Consider the following 17,858-nt stretch of genomic DNA (forward strand, 5'->3'; position numbering starts at 1 on the left):
TGTGATTTTCATGAACGCACATCATATGGTTTCAATTCTACAAGGTATTTTGAAAAGTGAGTCTGATTGTTGCAACAATTTTTTATCGAAATCTGTATGAGTGACCGAAAAACGGTTTTCATTGTGTTCATCTATCCAAGATTCTATGAGAGTTGTGTGATTTTCATGAACGCACATCATATGGTTTCAATTCTACAAGGTGTTTTGAAAAGTGAGTCTGATTGTTGCAACAATTTTTTATCGAAATCTGTATGAGTGACCGAAAAACGGTTTTCATTGTGTTCATCTATCCAAGATTCTATGAGAGTTGTGTGATTTTCATGAACGTACATCTATTGGTTCCAATTCTACAAGGAATCTTTTTTGTTTTCGAAATCTGTTCGAGTGACAAGAAAATTGTTATCACTGCGTCAATCTACCCAAGACTCCATAAGACTTGTGCGATTTTTAAGCACGCAAATCATCTGGTTTCAATTCTACAAGGGGTTCTAAAAAGTTAGTCTGATCGTTTCAACAATTTTATTCTCGAAATCTGTATGGGGTAAAAGAAAACGGTTTTCACTGTGTTGATCTACCCAAAATTCTATAGGAGTTATGTGATTTTCATGATTACAAGGAATCTCAAAAAATGAGTCTGATTGTTTCAACAATTTCTTTTTCGAAATCTGTTTAGATGACAAGAAAACTGTTATCACCAAGTTAATCTATTCAAGGAACTATGGAAGTTGTGTGATTTTGATGAACGCAAATGTAGACAGATTTTCAATATGTCTGCGAATAAAGAAGATATAGGCAAAAAAAATAATTTGGGATTTTTTGGTTTCTCCTGTATATCTCCAGAACCAAAAGAGCTATATTCGATTTCTTTATATAATTGAATAGGTCTCTAAAATACACAACTTTGCCACAATTTAACCGACACTCTATCTCTTATCGTTTACGGGATTTCCATGTACAGAAACGAATTTGAATAGCCCTGTATATTTGCTTAACTGAAGTGGGTACTTTTATTACAAACTGCTGAATAAAATTTGTAATTCAATTCATTAATGAAATATTACAAAAACAGAAGGAAATAAAATACCATACGATACATGTCCGTTAGGTGTTACACTAGGTACCCGTTTATATTCCGGACTCGTACAACTCGTACAAATGTAATATGTCACCGGTTCCGTGATGAAGAGGTAGAAACCCAAATAATTTTTTTTCCAAACTTTAATGAAATGAATAAAAACACTTTTGTCTAATTACCACTAGTTGATTTTATTTATACGACTGGTCGGGTTTAACCCAATCACAGTATTTCTGTATACAGTAGTTTCACTCAGCGTCGGTCCCTTTGATGTCGGTGTCCAGGAGTTTCATTTTTTATAATGATGACGTATTTGACACTAATGACATTTCTCCCTACTACAATCTCAACCAAAGCGTGTATACACTGCTCAACATAACAACTATTCATATAAACTGCTCAAAAAAAAAACAGTCTATGAAAACCATGTTGGGCACCTGAGAAAATTGTACAAATGATAATTTTGCATTTGTGTAATATTGAAGTAACCCAGATCATTTGGGCAATGATGAATTAGTTTCAAGTAGATTTCAAAAATTCATGGAATCGGCAGATGTTCATATTCGAATGTGACAAAATATATTTTCATTTCAACAAGAAAAAAGACAAGATAAAGAACGTGTTTTGTTATTCATGAACCATGGTACGAATCCATGCGAAATTTCTTTGTAGTGATTTTTGGGGCCAAATATAGCATATTCATTTATTGATTGGAGAATTCAAGATGGCGGACGAGTTTGCCGATTCGATTATATTAAGGACCAATTATTAAAAATATTCCTAATCGAATTCATCACTCAAGATTAAGGAATCTGTAGAGCCTATTCTTTCTGAATTAAGTAGTTACTATTCAGGACTTGAAGAAGTAAACAAGTAATTAAGTATGTAGTGTTCAATCATACAAAAATAATTTTTTTGTATGTACTAACTATAAATGTATGTGAGAGTTTTCGGAGTCGGAAGTTATGAATTATTTACACTGTAAGATAATAAGTTGTTTTGCTGCTTCCAGCTTTTATCCAAGTAAAAATTGATAATAAAATCACTGACGAGTCCAAATGCATTTTGACTATACCATTATATATGTTTTCCGACAGAAAACAACTACTTCTTTAGCTAATAACTCGACATATATTGACAAATGTTTATATTTGAATCTATACAAGTCTAGATGTCTAATCAACCCCGAAAAGTTGCTGCGTAGATTAAAAACAGTTATTCTAAATGAAACATGTCCTATTAGTCAGCAACTTCTTATATAATGTAAATTTGACTATCAAAAATACCTTACGACTGTTAACCTTTCGGAATCCAAGTCGCCTCAGACATAATTGCAAAGATTCTCACTTTGAAGAAACAACTTTGCAAGAGCTCTCTAGGACAAATAGTGGGACTTCGCCTGATTCGAACAAGGAACCAACTGCGAACCGTTTTGAAGTGTTCTTCATCAGTGCAGACCATGCTATCACGGTTGTATACACACAGGGACTCGTTATTCCTCCTAGAGAGCTCTTGCACAGTACCATGGTTCATGAATAACAAAACTCGTTCTTCATCTTGTCTTTTTTCTTGTTGAAATTAAAGTATATTTTGTCACATCCGATCCCATGAATTTTTAAAATCTACTTGAAACATAGTTCTTCATTGTCGAAATGATCTGGGTTACTTGAATATTACACAAATGCAAAATTATCATTTGTACAATTTTCTTAGGTGCCCAACATGGTTTTCATCGACTGTATTTTTTTGAGCAGTTTATATGAATATTTGTTATGTTGAGCAGTGTTTAAACGCTTTGATTGCATGCCTGTCTTAAGGTGGCCACAGACTAGCATACATGTGCGTCATACATGTGTGTCATACATGCTTGCGCGTTGATGTTTGCCAGTGTGTGGTGAAAAAATCGCAAACATGTACGTCGCACAAGTTTTCCAATTCGACCGGGATTCATGTATGCACAAGTTTGAGCGTGCAAACATGATTGTCGGTGTGTGGCCAAGTATGAAGCTTAGTGCGCATACATGTCCAGTTCAGTGTTTCACGGATTTTTTGGGTTGATCAGTTACTGTAATAAACTCTGTCCAGAAATAATCATGTCATCAGATTTAAGACATTTTTCTAAAGCGTTTATGACTGCTTTTATAGAGCTATATAAAAGTTTTCCGTGTTTATGGAAAACGAAGAGTCGTGATTATAAAGACAGAAACAAAAAAGATAGCGCTTACATGGTTTTGTTGAAAAAACTCCAGGAAATTGAACCGAATGCTACAAAAAAAACTGTGAAGGCTAAAATAAATAGCATACGCGGCAGTTTCCGAAGAGAAATGAAGAAAATTGAAAAGTCAAAAAGGTCGGGTACAGGAGCAGACGACGTATACGTAACACACTTATGGTATTACGACTTACTGTTATTTACAAATGATCAAGAAATGCCTCGAGAGTCAGTCAGCAATTTGGATGAAAATCGAGAAAATGAGAGTGGAAGTGAGCGAGAAGCTGATGATGAAAGTGAGGTGAGGAAAATGCAATTTACAATTATTATAATTCCATTTATTACGTCAAACAAAGTAGAAAAACTGTTACAAAATTATTTGAAATTAATGCACCATTCGTTGCTGCCATTCTACAGCACCTTCGTTATTGAAGTAATGCATGTACAATTCTCTGACTTGTTTTGCATCGTTGTTCACCCTTTGGTTATGAGTTTGTTGTAGTGGAAGAAAATCTGTTGCTTGTAAACCCCATTCAATAGTACCCGTATCCGTATTTTCTTTGTACAAATTATTATCTGGTGCGTATACAATTCCACGTTTTCTTCTTAAATAGTTATGCAAAACACAGGTTGCCATAACAATTCTGTCAATTGCCTCTAAATTAACAGAAATTGCTGTGTGAAATATTCGAAAACGATTGGACAATATGCCGAAGGCATTTTCAACTTTACTTCTTGCTCGCGACAAACGATAATTGAAAATTTTCTTTTCGTTATTCAAATCTTTCCGACTGAACGGTTTCAAAAAATCTTTCCGAAGGGTGAATGCTTCATCAGAAACAAAAACAAAAGGCAACAATTTTTCGCTATTATTATTTGGTTTTGTTGGCGCTGGTAAAGATAATTGTTCATCCTTCAGTTTCTTGTAGAAGTTAGTGTACTCTATAACTCCTCCATCAGATATGCGCCCATTTATACCAAAATCGCACATAATAAATTCACAATTAGCATTCACTACAGCCATTAATACTAGGCTATGTGTTCCTTTATAATTGAAGTAATATGACCCACTTCGAGCGGGAGGAATAATGTTGACGTGTTTTCCGTCAACAGCTCCCACGCAGTTAGGAAAATTACATTTTTGTTCAAAATCGTTTGCGATTTGTCTCCACTCATCTTCTGACGACGGAAACTGTAAAAAAATAACACAGTATTATAATTCTAGCATACGCAAGGAATGGAACATATAGACGAAGACGTGGAATCACCGATGAATCCACCTGCAAGATGTCTGTCACGTTCGTCTGTACCTCGCGATCTTAACCAAAATATAAGTTCCCCATCAACATCAGCAACTAGTAGCGCAGCTACACGTAAAAGTTCAAAAAGAAAATGCCAAACTAAAGTTGATGAAGCCGACGAAGTATTGACTATGGTGGGAGAAAGGCTACGTAACCAAAAGGCCGATGATGCGTTTAACATTTTTGGGAACAATGTTGCAGCAAAGTTACGAACCTTACCAAGACAAACAAGATTATACACCGAAAAACTGATAAATGATTTATTATTTGAAGCCGAGATGGGCAATATCGATAAACATACTAAAATTGTTACGTCGGTCAATACGTCTACTAATTCAAACGATACTAACAACTCCTGCCATACTTATTTGCCGTCAAATGAATACCCTCATCCAGCCACTCATCGTCCAGTACAACATCAAGTACACCCAAGTTCACAAAGACCTACAGATACACAATTTCCAATGACTCCAACACCACAACAGCACCTATACCAAAATTTAGAAACTAGTTCACCTACGTCTCAGTATAATTCTAATATTTCAACGTTTTATGGAACTTATCAACCAAGTGAGGACAATAATTAATAGAAATATTTTTTAACTGATGCAGTAGATATTTACATAAATATTTTTTACTTAGTTTTGTATTTGAATAAATAGGATTGATTGAGTTTTATACGTTCTACTTATTTTATTACCAACGTTTGTGCTAACACGACTTCTTATATTTTATTTGAGTAATAAGATCAAAATACAGACGTTGAATTATCAAAAACTATAATAGATGTTTTCTTACCTTCATATATACGGTCTTCAAAACGTCAAATATAGCTTTGCAGGTCTCTGGTATTATTTTTCCCAACGACTGAGGAGAAATAAGCGTTGAAAACTTTAAATCTTCATAATTCCTTCCAGTGGCTAAATAGCGAAGTGTGGCTGTTAATCGCTCATGAGGTGATATAGCAGCCCTCAAGATCGTGTCCTGTTTTTTAATTATTGGAGATACTAACTTTAATAGTGTGATGTAACTTTCTTCATCCATTCTGAGGTAATTCCGCCAATCATCAGGCTCTAGGCGTAACTCTTCTAGGAGATTAATATGAGTATACTTTGAGCGTTTCAAAAGCCATTCTTTCACCCATTTTGTTCTTTTTGTTGGCTGTTGAACTAGTTTCCTTTTCTTTTTGCTTAATAAAGCAGCGTACGCCGCTGCTAACAGAAAGAAGGTGTCATCACTGCTCATCGTGCACTTCCAAACTAACATGTTTGATAAACTTGTGTGTAAGTGTATGGATAAAGTCTGTTGGCGTACAAAGTACGTCACACATGTGTGACATACATGTATGACGCACATGTATGCTAGTCTGTGGCCACCTTTAAACTCGTCGTTTGCGCAAACCTAAAACATCGACGCGTGGGTCTGCGCGTAGGAAAATTCAAACCACAAATCAGCCTTTATGAAATTACTGTATACAAAATACTGTGACCCAATAATCAAGTGTAAAACTGATATGTATGTGAAATTTGAAAACTCAGTTTCATCGGGAATTTTTAGGTAAGATGGATGGAGGGGTAGTTGAACGAACCAAAGTGCCAACTTTAAAATTCGACAATGAAGATTATAGAGGTTGTTGAATTTATAAATTCAAGAGTGTACCTTCCTCAGAAACATATTGTGTTTTGGTTCAGATATGTTGATGACGTATTGGTTGGTTTTAATGGTTCAAACAGACAAATCAATCAATTTTTATACTTTTCCAATAGTCTGCATAACGAAATTAAATCCACAGTAGAAATCAAATGAAACATGGAGCCTAACTTCTGAGATTTGAATATTTTTATAGTTGATAATGGTTTTCAATTCAATATCTACCGGAAAACACGTTTATAGACTGTACAATTCCCTTTGACTCTTTCAGTCCACTCTACATAAGTTATCCGCGTTTACGTCGATGGTACACAGAGCTTTCGCAAAACTTTTTCCCGAGAAGAATTTTCAAGATGAACTGAAAATAATCAAACGAATTGCAGTAAACAATCAGATACCAGTTTCTCTAATCGAAAAGACAATATCAGATAAAACTCATGAAACACTTATGAGTAAACTATACCCCAACTTCAGAGAAAACAATAAACTTACGTGTAGTAGCATCAACTACTCAGGTAAACTTTCAGAATATATTCAAAATTACTTTTCTAAATACAAAATAAAAATAGCTTTCATGAGTGATTATAATTTAGGCAGAACTCTGTTTAATGCAAAACCCAAACGAGATAGAATGAAAAATCAGGTATATACATAAAATAAATTGTGGCGAATACTCTGCAGTATATACAGGCCGAACCGGAAGAAATTTTGACGTAACACTTCTGTTTGAATAAAAAATCTACAATGTTTGAACATCTTCGAAGATCAATTCACAAAATAGGTAAAGATAAGCTCAAAATTCTACACATATGTAATGAAGGGAGGAAAATTAGTTTGTCGGAAGCCGTAGAAATTAACAAATCAATTAAAAACCGGAAATATGTACCCCTAAACGAGCAACTCGATTTAAGTAGGTCTCCATTCTTGGATTTATAAGTTCAACAACCCCTATAATCTTCAGTGTCAAATTTCAAAGTTCGCACCCACCCTGCTTCGTTCAACTACCTCCCAACCAACAAAATTGTTTTATAATTTCATAGTGCTGCAACAGTTGTATTTTGTTGGTATTTTATAATTACTTCCAAAATGCTAATTAATTATATAAGACGAGCCGTGAACATAATACAGTTGTGAGCAATAGAATTGTTTCATAAATTTGTCATGGAAACGTTTATAAAATAAAATTAAAAATCCTTAAAAAAAAAAAGTCGTGAAATTATCACAGAAACGTTTTTACAATTAACTCAGTTTCCTGTAGAAGTAAATTGTTTTGTAGCAGTTTCATAGTACTTTTCTGTGAGGTTTTTAAGTTTTTTATAAAACTATTTCGAAATTATTTTATAACTGCTTCCTGTAGTCTTAATATGATAGTATGATATATTCACTACAATTCCAAAACGATAAAATAACTGTTATAAAATCAAATTGCTTCCGCTTCTATAAATTTGCTGTCGCCATGAATAAAATGCAGCATTTGAGAAGAACCAGTTAACATTGATTTTAGAGGTCGTGTCAGTTTTATTTGACTAGCATTCCAATACATATATACCTAATAACGTCGTGTAATATTGGTCATTGGAAAAAAATTAGGAAAAGTGGTTCGTTTTAGACTAAGACTCACATTACCTAGTGCTTCAATTTTGTTCTTGCCGAAAACAGAAAAAGGATGTTGATGATTAAAATCCGTCGATTTGAGTGGATCACCATGTTTATATACATTCAAATCACTAGCTCAACACTTCTTTGAAATTCAACCTTTATAATGAATGGAAGTAGCTTCGTAGCCAAAACATCCTAACAGATAATATTCATCCAAACAATACGTGAGGAATCCTGTCTTCATTTTTATAGTAATCTATAACTTCAAAAGAAGTTCAACTCTGTCGGAATACCATCACTCCTAGAACTAAGTGTTTCTTAACTGTTTTATAGTGGTAACATTGAAACTAAACATATTAAAACTCTTGCTATTGATACCAAATTATTTTATAGAACGACGCCATTTTAAAATGATAGCAATTCGGAATACTGCCATTAGATGAGTTGAAAATATGAATTACTGCGCATATAGTGATATTTACAGATGAAAAGTATATAGATATTATTTGATTATATTATTTAGAACAAACAAAGTTAATTGGCAACTGGAAAATTAAAACGTCGACAGAGTGAATTTTTGTATAATTAATACTTTTTTACAAAAATTTCAACAGAAGATTGGTGCGCTTAAATTTTACTAATAATAGGCTATATATTTGTCAATAAAATTTCATTCGCACTTAAAATATCAATCTTTAAAGCATAAACAATGTTTTATAAGTACAAAAGTGATATTATTAAAATGGCTCCAACGTTTCGATTTGTTAGTTTTCAGTTGGTGACATATCTTTAATATTTTCCTAATGTCCAATACAAAATTACTTCTTGCGTATTTAAGAAAACATTTTGAACACTTTTTTATTTTATCGTTATCGTTTTAGACTGCATTATATTTCATAAAGCTTACTTGGAATTACTAAAAAACTGTTATAAAATTGTATTTAAATTATTTTATAGTAACTGCCGAAATATTTATAAAACTGTGTTGTAGTGTTTGTAAAAGGCCTTACAAAATATTGATGAAGACTATAATGTTTCATAAAACGGTGCCAATTTCATATTCATAGCTGTTTCATAAACACATTGAAAACATTTCTGGGACAAATTCAATTTTTTAATTTATTTCTCCGAAACGTTTTCACAACCACTATGGAATATAAAATTGCTAGTTGGGCTGTCCTTCCACCGAGTTTTCAAATTTCACACTTTATTTTAACACTTGATAATGGGGTTAAACCCGAAACCGATCGTATTAATAAAATCAACTAGCGGTAATTAGACGAAAGTGTTTTTATTCATTTCATTAAAGTGATCAAGAATCACCACAAAATAAACAAGTCATGAATGACATATTTTTTTTTCAAAAAGAGTTTCATATGTTGTTCCGTGAAATATTCGTCATTATCATTTGTTAGCTCATCATTGAATTCAGGAAGTAATGTAATTCATTAAAGTTACTGTCGTGGCGAATGAACTGGAATGCACTGTTTGATGCGATTGAATCTAAAGTAGCTGGGATTATAAAATATCTGTTAATACGATAATGATAATTATATAATTATATTTCGATTGAATTCAAAACACGTCAAGATTGATATCAGTGGTAGAACTATACATCACTTTCACTCAATTTTAAAAGCTCATTAAATCAAAACTTACCTTGGTGGTGGCGGTATTCTTCGAGGAGAAGGTTGTCTGTAAAAGATACAATGCATTTATTTCTACATGAATTATGTCACATTTATTATGAAATTTTGCCGAACCATTATAATTGGAATCGTTAGTGCATGAAAGTATCGTAAATCAAGAAAAAAACGATGAATTAATGGAAGGGAAGTTTGTTAACTTGACCTGAAAATTTAAGATTGTGTTGTGGATTACAACGTCAGTTCAATGAATATTTTTTCAATTAGTACTGGTACTGGTTTCTTCAAGGAAACTTAAGGTGTTGATTGTCATTCCGGGTGTGCAAGTGAAGTGGATTTCGAACATATGGGAGAAAGAGACGAGTAACTTAATTACCCATAATTTGTTTATGAATGAATGGCATCTGCATCTACAATAATCTTCTCTGCTTCGATTTTATTGTTCTCATTTGATTTATAGTTTTTGTTAGGACGAACTACTAGAATAAATTTTTCCATATTTTTTAGCGATTCTGATATTTTGGTATTTCGGAAGATGGATCGTTGTACCCGCAATGTTTATGCTTGTAAATTTCCAAGGATTCTAAATAATTGAGTTTGCAACTCTTCTTTGCATAGTGCGAAATTTCCGTATCGTTTAGATTCGGAAACTTGTGGTTGCATGCTAAAGAATGGTTTGGAACGTAGAATCATTTTTTCCTAGTCTGAAGGACCTTTCATGTTCAGCATACCGTTTTTGGAAATTTCGTCCGCATTGTCCCACATAAACACTATTACACTCCGGACACTTAAGCTTATAAACTCCAGATTTTTCCAACTTCCTAGGTAGCCAGGAAACGTCGTTATGATGTGTTTTTTACGCCAGTGCTTACGTCTTTATCACCATTTCAATTGACGTGAATATCACGTTGAAATATCGTCACAATGTCACAGCCCAGATACGTCACAAAGAGACGTCATTTTAAAGTCAGAATTGACATAGATTTACGTCAAAAGTGACGTCGAATTATATCTCAAATCACGTCAAAAGGTCGTTTGGTACACATCCAAAATATAACGTAGGAACTAATAATTCCTCTCACCAAATAATCACTAATATATTAAAAGAAAATAAAACAAATCTGTATAAAACAATATATTGAAAAGTTTGAATGAATCAAAATTTTTTTTCTTGAGATTTTATAATACAATAACAATGAATAAAATTAGCTACCTACTTAGAATCATAGGGAACAGCGTCAATGATACATGATGAATTCAACAAACAAAAAACTAATTCATATTTTGACAGTAACAAAGATAGGTATCTCAATGTGATCTCTCGAAAAAGTGAGTTTAAAAGAAAAAGAGATAAATGTATCAAATATAGTTTTATATTGAATAAAAATAAACACATATTAACGATGATAATGAAGTAAGGGAAACGACACCACAGAATTTCCATCATTCAAAGATAAAACAAAACATTTTGTTAGTATGTTATCAACACTCCACATTTCCAAGTCTGATAGACATCTATAAGGTATATATGTAACAGTTTTGCGACAATAAATCTGTTCTAGTGGTTTTCTAGAAGAACGAATGGATTTTTTAATCTGTCCTAAAAAATTCTCGTATGGAAAGGCAGAAAAGGTATCTAAAGGCCCAAATTTTTCCACATCATGATATGTACATTATATACCAGAAATTCCAGACCATATATTTGCTCAGAGTAATTAACAAATATATTCAACATTTCTCTGGCCAATTCAATCCCAATAGTTGAAATATTTCTAGCAGAAGCTAAAATTGAAATGCCACAGTGAAAGAGAATAAAATGCCTATATACAGCTTCATCAACAATATATTTGAGTACCACTGGACCCAAATACAAGAATGTGCGGAATTCTGTTGCTTTCCAGCGTGCTAACTCATTTAAGGATCTGGGCCTCATGTTGAAATCATTTGAAATAGAAATTTCCATAGCAATCAAATGATTAGAAATAGTTGTAACTAGCCTGCTGTTCAATCTCACTTTCAAATTTCCTTCAATACAAGACAGAAGAAGTTTCTTCATAACACCAAGACATACACAATGCATATAGTCGATAGGAAAAAGACTGACTAAACCAACATCCAAAGCTAATAGAGGTGATAAACTTGTGTGATGTTCTTGATCCTGCTGTGATAAAAATGACTCATCCGTTCGTTTTTGGGCTGAAGTCCCTCTATATATCGTTCTTCCATTAATGTAATCACCTTCCTCAACACACTTATCTCATGCAGAATACCCACTGTGAGTTTTAACACACTTGATAAAAGCTCGTGCTGGAGCATCACAGATAAAATTTTGAATTTCAATTTAATAATTTTTGTTGTTATGAACTAAACCATTATTCATCAAATGCTTGAGTTCATTTATAAAATCTTCAAAGAAGGAAGACAGTGGAGATGGTTTTGTTGTGCCACAGAAAATGGATATCGCAAATGGACTGATTACCACACCATTATTTTTAATGAGGTCTAAAATTGGCCAACACTGTACAGCAGAACTATGATATAAAGGTAATCCATCGATATTAAAAGAAAGTCTAACTTTATCACTGTTCAATTTTGATGTGGACAAAAAACGTGTCAAATATTTTTCAAGTCCAAAATAACATAAATCACCATTATCCAATTTTTTGAAATGAATACGACTTCTTGGAGTCTTCAGAAGAGTTCTTGAATTTAATGGTTGACTTGGATGAAACGGAGATAGCAAGATAAGAAGATCATTTAATACAGAATGTGGTACTTTATTTTGCAGTGCCCACTGCCCCAATACTGAATTGATGTAATTCTACGAGGAAACCCTTTCATTGATTATAGGAGTATCAGATGTTGAAATATTATTTTCAGAAAATTTCTCTTCAAGCATTAAATCATCTGATCCTGACTGGAGAAGAGGAATATATCCATCAAAATGAGTGTCCTCATGATTTGAATAATTTTCAGAAGAATCCTCATCAATGATGTTAGAACCATTAAACATTTTATTTTCATACTGTGTCAACTGATTCAATTCTGCAGAAAATTCCCAATCAAGGGGTGCTTTACTAGGATTTGATGTAGAAGCCTCATTATCATCAACAGTATGACTGTCAATACCATGAAGTGTACTTCCAACTTCGTTTGCCACTCGTCTATACCTTTGACGTGTCCACACACATCCTTTGTAATAGTTGAAGTTTGACATTTTCAAAGATACTAAATACAATAAACTTCTAATGAATTATAAAAAAGTAAATAAATTCCAAATGGCTACCATCAGATGTTTTTCCTCTGGTGTTCATTGAAAAGGAAAGGCTTTCCCTTACTATCTGCGTCCTCAACTCTAATTATCCGAAATCTTCTTGGATTTTGAGTTTTTCATGCGTTGTGGAGCATGCTTCAACCAGATTTTCATTATGTCCTCAATCACATAATCCTCCTTCCCTGATTTTTTTACTGCCCCTTGAAAAAAAAACCAAATGTGTTTATATAAGTAACACAGTTAACTATAGTATATGAAAAATTCTGACAAGAAATCAAGTTAATAAATATTCTACTGAAATAAAGTCTCGTATTTTCGAAATTTAGAATCAATTGTTCATTCAATCTAAGTAATTGAACATGAACATGGTACACTTACCAACTACGAAAGTTTTTGTTTTAGTATCACAGAAAGGTTTTTTGTCTAACCTTTTTTCAAAAAAACTGAAATTACTTGCAACAGCATCAGTGAAAATACTTTTCCACTTCTAGTAGAAAAATATGAAATTAAAAAAAAAATATTGAGCAATCTGTTAAGATAAACTTTGAAGTAACCAATAAATCAATGTTCTTTGGATTCGCAAGATACTCCTCTAATAGAGTAACATCATTTTGATTTCTGACAGGCAATTGAATAGGTAGATTATCAGGTAATCTGACCTCAACAACATTTTCATCAATTCGTTTGTTCAACAGATAAATTATCAACTTGTTTTGTTCCTTCAGTTGATTGAAATGCTGTATAAATTCATCAATATAAAGTTCAAACTCAATAAATGAATAATAATTACCAATGTGCTCACTTATATATCTAGATTTATTTGAAGGGGTTCCTAATGATTGTGGAGAAGCACAAATTGAATGGTCAGATTTTGGACTTGGAACACCTAGTGAGTGAGATCTTTCTGGATCTTTTTGCCTCAAAACTTCAATTCTATGGTTTGATGAATATTCTGAAATTATATTGTTTCTCATAAGAAAAGGTACCTGGTAATCAAATATTTATTAAATAGGCAAATTATGACTCATTTCGTTACTTCACATTTTTCCATTAAAAATTGAAATAAAAAATGAATGAATGATTTTACCTGCAGGCTCTCTTGAAAATGTTGATCTTTGCAATGAAGACCCTGAAGAGTGTGTGGTAGTGGATAAATTGATATGGATGTTGCCAGATTTTGAACCTGAGGTATATACTAACTGATTTATGTCTAAATCTTCTTTGCTCGAATCAACTCTATGATTTTCACTGATTGTTCTGCAACATTTGTTATTCATATAGATATATTATGAAATATATTATTGAAATATTTACTATGTTGAACTTTTTCCATAGGTGGTGGGCGAAGTACTTGAGAATCATTTAATTCATCATCACTAAATGGTAGTCGCCGAGGTGGTCTCCTTTGAAGTAAATCCTCTTTTCCATCACTTTGAATATCTGAATACAATTCAGCCAACTTCAGTTTGGAATAAGTTTCGTCATAATCATCTGAAATATGAAAAAATTATTAAGAAGAAAATGCTGTTTCCACCTAATCATTCATTCAAATTTATTTCCATTGACTCTAAATATTGTTGTCAATATTAAAAAATAATTTTGAAAATATCCATATATTGACAGCTCTCATTGAAAAAATAAATTCTTAAAAGTGAATTATCCTAAATTTTGAGGAAGGAGAAAAATGGAAAATAAAAACCCTTGAGAGTTTTGTCATTAACTTAAATCAGTGTGTACCTGAACTAAATGTTTGTTTTTAATATGTCTCATGATCAACTTAGTGTGGCTGCATTCAACTTTAGAACCATATTTGGGAGACCGCGATAAGTAGAATCAAACCTGCAATGGCAATTATGTACTTATGTGATCCATATTTGAAAAAATATATTTTTGGAATATATTTATATATTGATCTCAGAAACACGAATTCCACAACAAAAAAGTGTGAAATTCCACCTTCTTTCTACAGTCTGATTTAACAACATATCATAGCTTATTTTCCTCTCGTTTTCCTCATTTCATATCACTGAATATACGTCATACCATAATCAAACATACAATTTAATATTAGTAATTTTCAAACTTCTCAGCAAAAACAGAAGAGATGTAATATAAATGTCATATTCAAAAACAGAAAATTTCAATAGACCTTGAATAGTTGACTACAATGAAATCTGTGTAGGAGATGAGATCACTAAATGTTGATGAATGTTTTGTTAGGTTAGGAAACTACATACTGATGAAAATTTGGAATATGAAAAAATGCTGTATCAATGATGATTTTGTCAAGTGAATTTATTTATGAGGGCAAAAACACTTCTTTTTATAGAAATTAAAGACTCATCAAAAATAATATCCTGCAAAATAAGATTTGAACATACCACTTTCATAGAAAATTCTGGAAACATTGAAGATTTTCCATGTTTCAGTTGAATTCTTCTCCTTTCTCAAGAGCTCGCAAATAATGAGAGTTTTCCTTATATGGTTTTCCGTGGAGTGAGCCAATTATTACAAACTATTGCTAAACCACCACCACAGCTTTCTTCAAATTCCACAACAAACATGGCTTCCGATCAAAAAAGCTGTTGAAATTATCATTAGATTAAGTGAAATGGGACGAATAACACAATATACTTCACCTGTAGAAGAAAAATACTAGACAAGCAATAACACTTTCATCACTAATTAAAAACAAAACGACAATCGCACAATTTCAGACCATCGTGGTTATGGCCAGTCATGAACATAGGGCATGGGTGGCGCGGCCATCGGCAACGCAAAACTCTTTATAAAAAGCCTGACCAATCACAACGATGCTGTGTCTGGTCTGATTCTGTGTTCTGGTCGTGGCGGTGAATTCAAGGGAGGTTGGGATATGATGGAAATATCAGTGCCTAAAAATTAAAAACTACACGCATCGTGAAGTTTTGAATATCGAGAATATAACGACAAAATTAAAAGTCTATATTATTACGTTCCTACACCCTACTGGGCTAACGCAATACCGCCTAGGCGGTAAATTCGAATCGCAAATGTTGACGGTTATAACTGTAATCATTGTAAGAATATGGTAAAAATACTTTGCATTTCTCCGATCGAATTATATCTGATTGGACAATTAGAATTTTACACATATTTTTTCAAGATCAAAATAATTACATACATTATATCCACAGGAATCGTTTCCCAACGCAAAATTTATTATCAGTTTCTCAATTTATTTTGTATATGCTCCCAAGTGACATCTAAATGACGTCCATTGATGACATCCACCGATACTTATGTCAGTATGAGATATACACATAACTTCATAATGACGTCATTTGAACTGATGTCATTTATTGGTGATATCAAAATCACGTCATTTTTTGGTACCATGACGTATCTGACTCAAATATCACCAAAAACTAACGTCATTATGACGTATACTGGCTACCTGGGTTGTCGACCTTATCTTTGGCATTGAAAAGGAAATGAGATAACCTGGCATGTGGTCTGAATGCTACTACCACATGGTTTTTTTCTGAAGAAACCTGTGATTATTTCTGTTCTTTTTCCAAAATTTATTAGCGTTACCCATTTCTTGATTTCTGGTTGTTTGTCCTGAGGATATATTAATCTGTGGGTGAATTTCCGGCTTTGTTTCCTGACTAACTTTTGGATAGTATCTGCGTTGAACCCATTATTATGACCCATCTGTGTAATTGTATCAATTTCCCTAGCTAGAATGCTAGGGAGGCAATGCGAATGCTCTGTGCAACATTGGGTTGTAGGCTGCTAATTTATGACTGTCTGGAGGGAAAGAATCGCTTGGGATGGGATACAGACATCACCATCCTAAATAAAAGTTGATGAATAAATGAATATTTGACGGGGTACGTTTTCGGATAGTGTTTGACCAAGTTCGTAACGAATACGTTCATTTCTGAAAGTATAAATTACATTTATTCAGAACGTTTCTGGTTGGTTAATAGGTATGAAGATCTAAAATGGACCTAATACGTACGTCTCCAGTACGTATGGTTCAAAAGGCATGGTAGCTTGTGTACTGCTAAATTCCTTAATATTAGGATGAATCTCTTCTCCCTGAAGTCAACCTTTTGCCTATCTCGCACTGCTGTTTCCCCTAAAATGCTCACTTATAACTGTTTTTTTTCTTTCTAAGCACGCAGTTGCAGTCTACTCAACTTGACTTGACGTAGGATTTTCTTAAGTAACCAAAGTTAGTGAAATGATGGCTTTGTATAAAGTGTATCAACAATGTGCGGGTGAACGATATGTGCTTCACTTTTTACGATAAAAATACATGTCTTGGATGAAAGTTGAAGTGAACTTATATACTGAAAATGAACATCACTACACAATGTATACGAATGTAGGCTCTCACGGTTGACGTCATTGTTTTGAATAGTTTTCGTGGTCTTCTTTGGTTACAATTTCCAAACGTTTCAGCTGCAACTGCCGCAGTCATCTTCAGTGGCTTGGTCGAACCGAAACTCAGTTCATAAGTCAGTTGATATTGGTGTGGAGTCAAAGATTGTTTGTCAGAAATATAAGGTTGTTTGAGTTTACTTCGGGTGATTACATAGTCGATGTGATATTTGTCAGAAAATGAGTCAGTTCAACACTCCATATCTCCTACTCGAACAAATGGGATAAGAAGTTTTTTCACGAGATATTCCTGAAAATAGTGTATTTTCATTTCATACCCATAATCTTGCCGAAATTCAGATTAACAAGGTCATGGCAAAGTAGTCCATACACTATAAGCTTTCAGAAAATGTAGAGTTTGAATACTTGATTATGATTCAACTTATTTGCAATTATTTTTCGAAAACAACTGATGATAATCTTGTGATAAAAAAGAAAATTGTTTTGACATTTCTTTGGCATCGTTGGTTCCTTAAAGTGGAGTCATTTCTCAATATATCTCTACATAATAAAAACGTATGAAATGTATCAATTGCAATTTCCCTCGTAATTGATTGTAGATTCTGAACAGTTCACATCATCGCTAATCTTTATTCTTTCTTCCACATTTTCTCCATTTCTTGAGCTTCACACTCTCAGTTTCCAGGAACCTTCGGACATTTTTTGAATA

General features: G+C 33.1%; 2 protein-coding genes and 2 long non-coding RNA genes across 8 annotated transcripts in view; 1 reads left to right on the plus strand and 3 right to left on the minus strand.

Moving 5' to 3' along the window:
• The window catches only part of prom (prominin), a 455,259-nt gene that overhangs the window by 35,894 nt on the left and 401,507 nt on the right, over nucleotides 1-17,858 (minus strand). For all 4 annotated transcript variants that reach the window (XM_074171615.1, XM_074171614.1, XM_074171616.1 and 1 more), the window contains one exon: nucleotides 9,497-9,532. In XM_074171615.1, coding sequence (XP_074027716.1) covers nucleotides 9,497-9,532 — 36 coding nt within the window. The remainder of the gene's footprint in view (nucleotides 1-9,496; nucleotides 9,533-17,858) is intronic.
• Nucleotides 2,885-5,393, plus strand: LOC141480882 (uncharacterized). The gene is made up of 2 exons (XM_074171609.1): nucleotides 2,885-3,588; nucleotides 4,513-5,393. Exons 1-2 carry the CDS (start codon nucleotides 3,097-3,099, stop codon nucleotides 5,173-5,175), a joined length of 1,155 nt encoding a protein of 384 aa, XP_074027710.1. The 5' UTR covers nucleotides 2,885-3,096; the 3' UTR covers nucleotides 5,176-5,393.
• LOC141480890 (uncharacterized) lies at nucleotides 10,564-13,314 on the minus strand. The gene is made up of 2 exons (XR_012464615.1): nucleotides 13,136-13,314; nucleotides 10,564-12,957 (listed from the first exon to the last, which is right to left on the minus strand). It is a non-coding gene; the product is annotated as an uncharacterized lncRNA (long non-coding RNA).
• LOC141480888 (uncharacterized) lies at nucleotides 13,315-17,027 on the minus strand. Of its 2 annotated transcripts, XR_012464613.1 has the most exons (6): nucleotides 15,397-17,022; nucleotides 15,139-15,339; nucleotides 14,072-14,248; nucleotides 13,845-14,014; nucleotides 13,548-13,709; nucleotides 13,315-13,494 (listed from the first exon to the last, which is right to left on the minus strand). It is a non-coding gene; the product is annotated as an uncharacterized lncRNA (long non-coding RNA). The 2 variants fall into 2 exon arrangements; XR_012464612.1 differs by having other exon boundaries at nucleotides 13,315-13,709; nucleotides 15,397-17,027.

The sequence above is a fragment of the Leptinotarsa decemlineata genome, unplaced genomic scaffold (genome assembly GCF_025532065.1).
Source record: "Leptinotarsa decemlineata unplaced genomic scaffold, Ldec_3_MD MMD2_tig00000026_RagTag_RagTag, whole genome shotgun sequence".
In the NCBI taxonomy this organism is placed as follows: Eukaryota; Metazoa; Arthropoda; class Insecta; order Coleoptera; family Chrysomelidae; genus Leptinotarsa; species Leptinotarsa decemlineata.

Bases quoted from the DNA above. Each gene is read 5' to 3' on its own strand.
- LOC141480882 (XM_074171609.1), top strand. From the start codon at position 3,097: ATGTCCAGTTCAGTGTTTCACGGATTTTTTGGGTTGATCAGTTACTGT. The intron at 3,589-4,512 runs GTGAGGAAAATG...TTATAATTCTAG, and splicing joins AAGCTGATGATGAAAGTGAG to CATACGCAAGGAATGGAACA.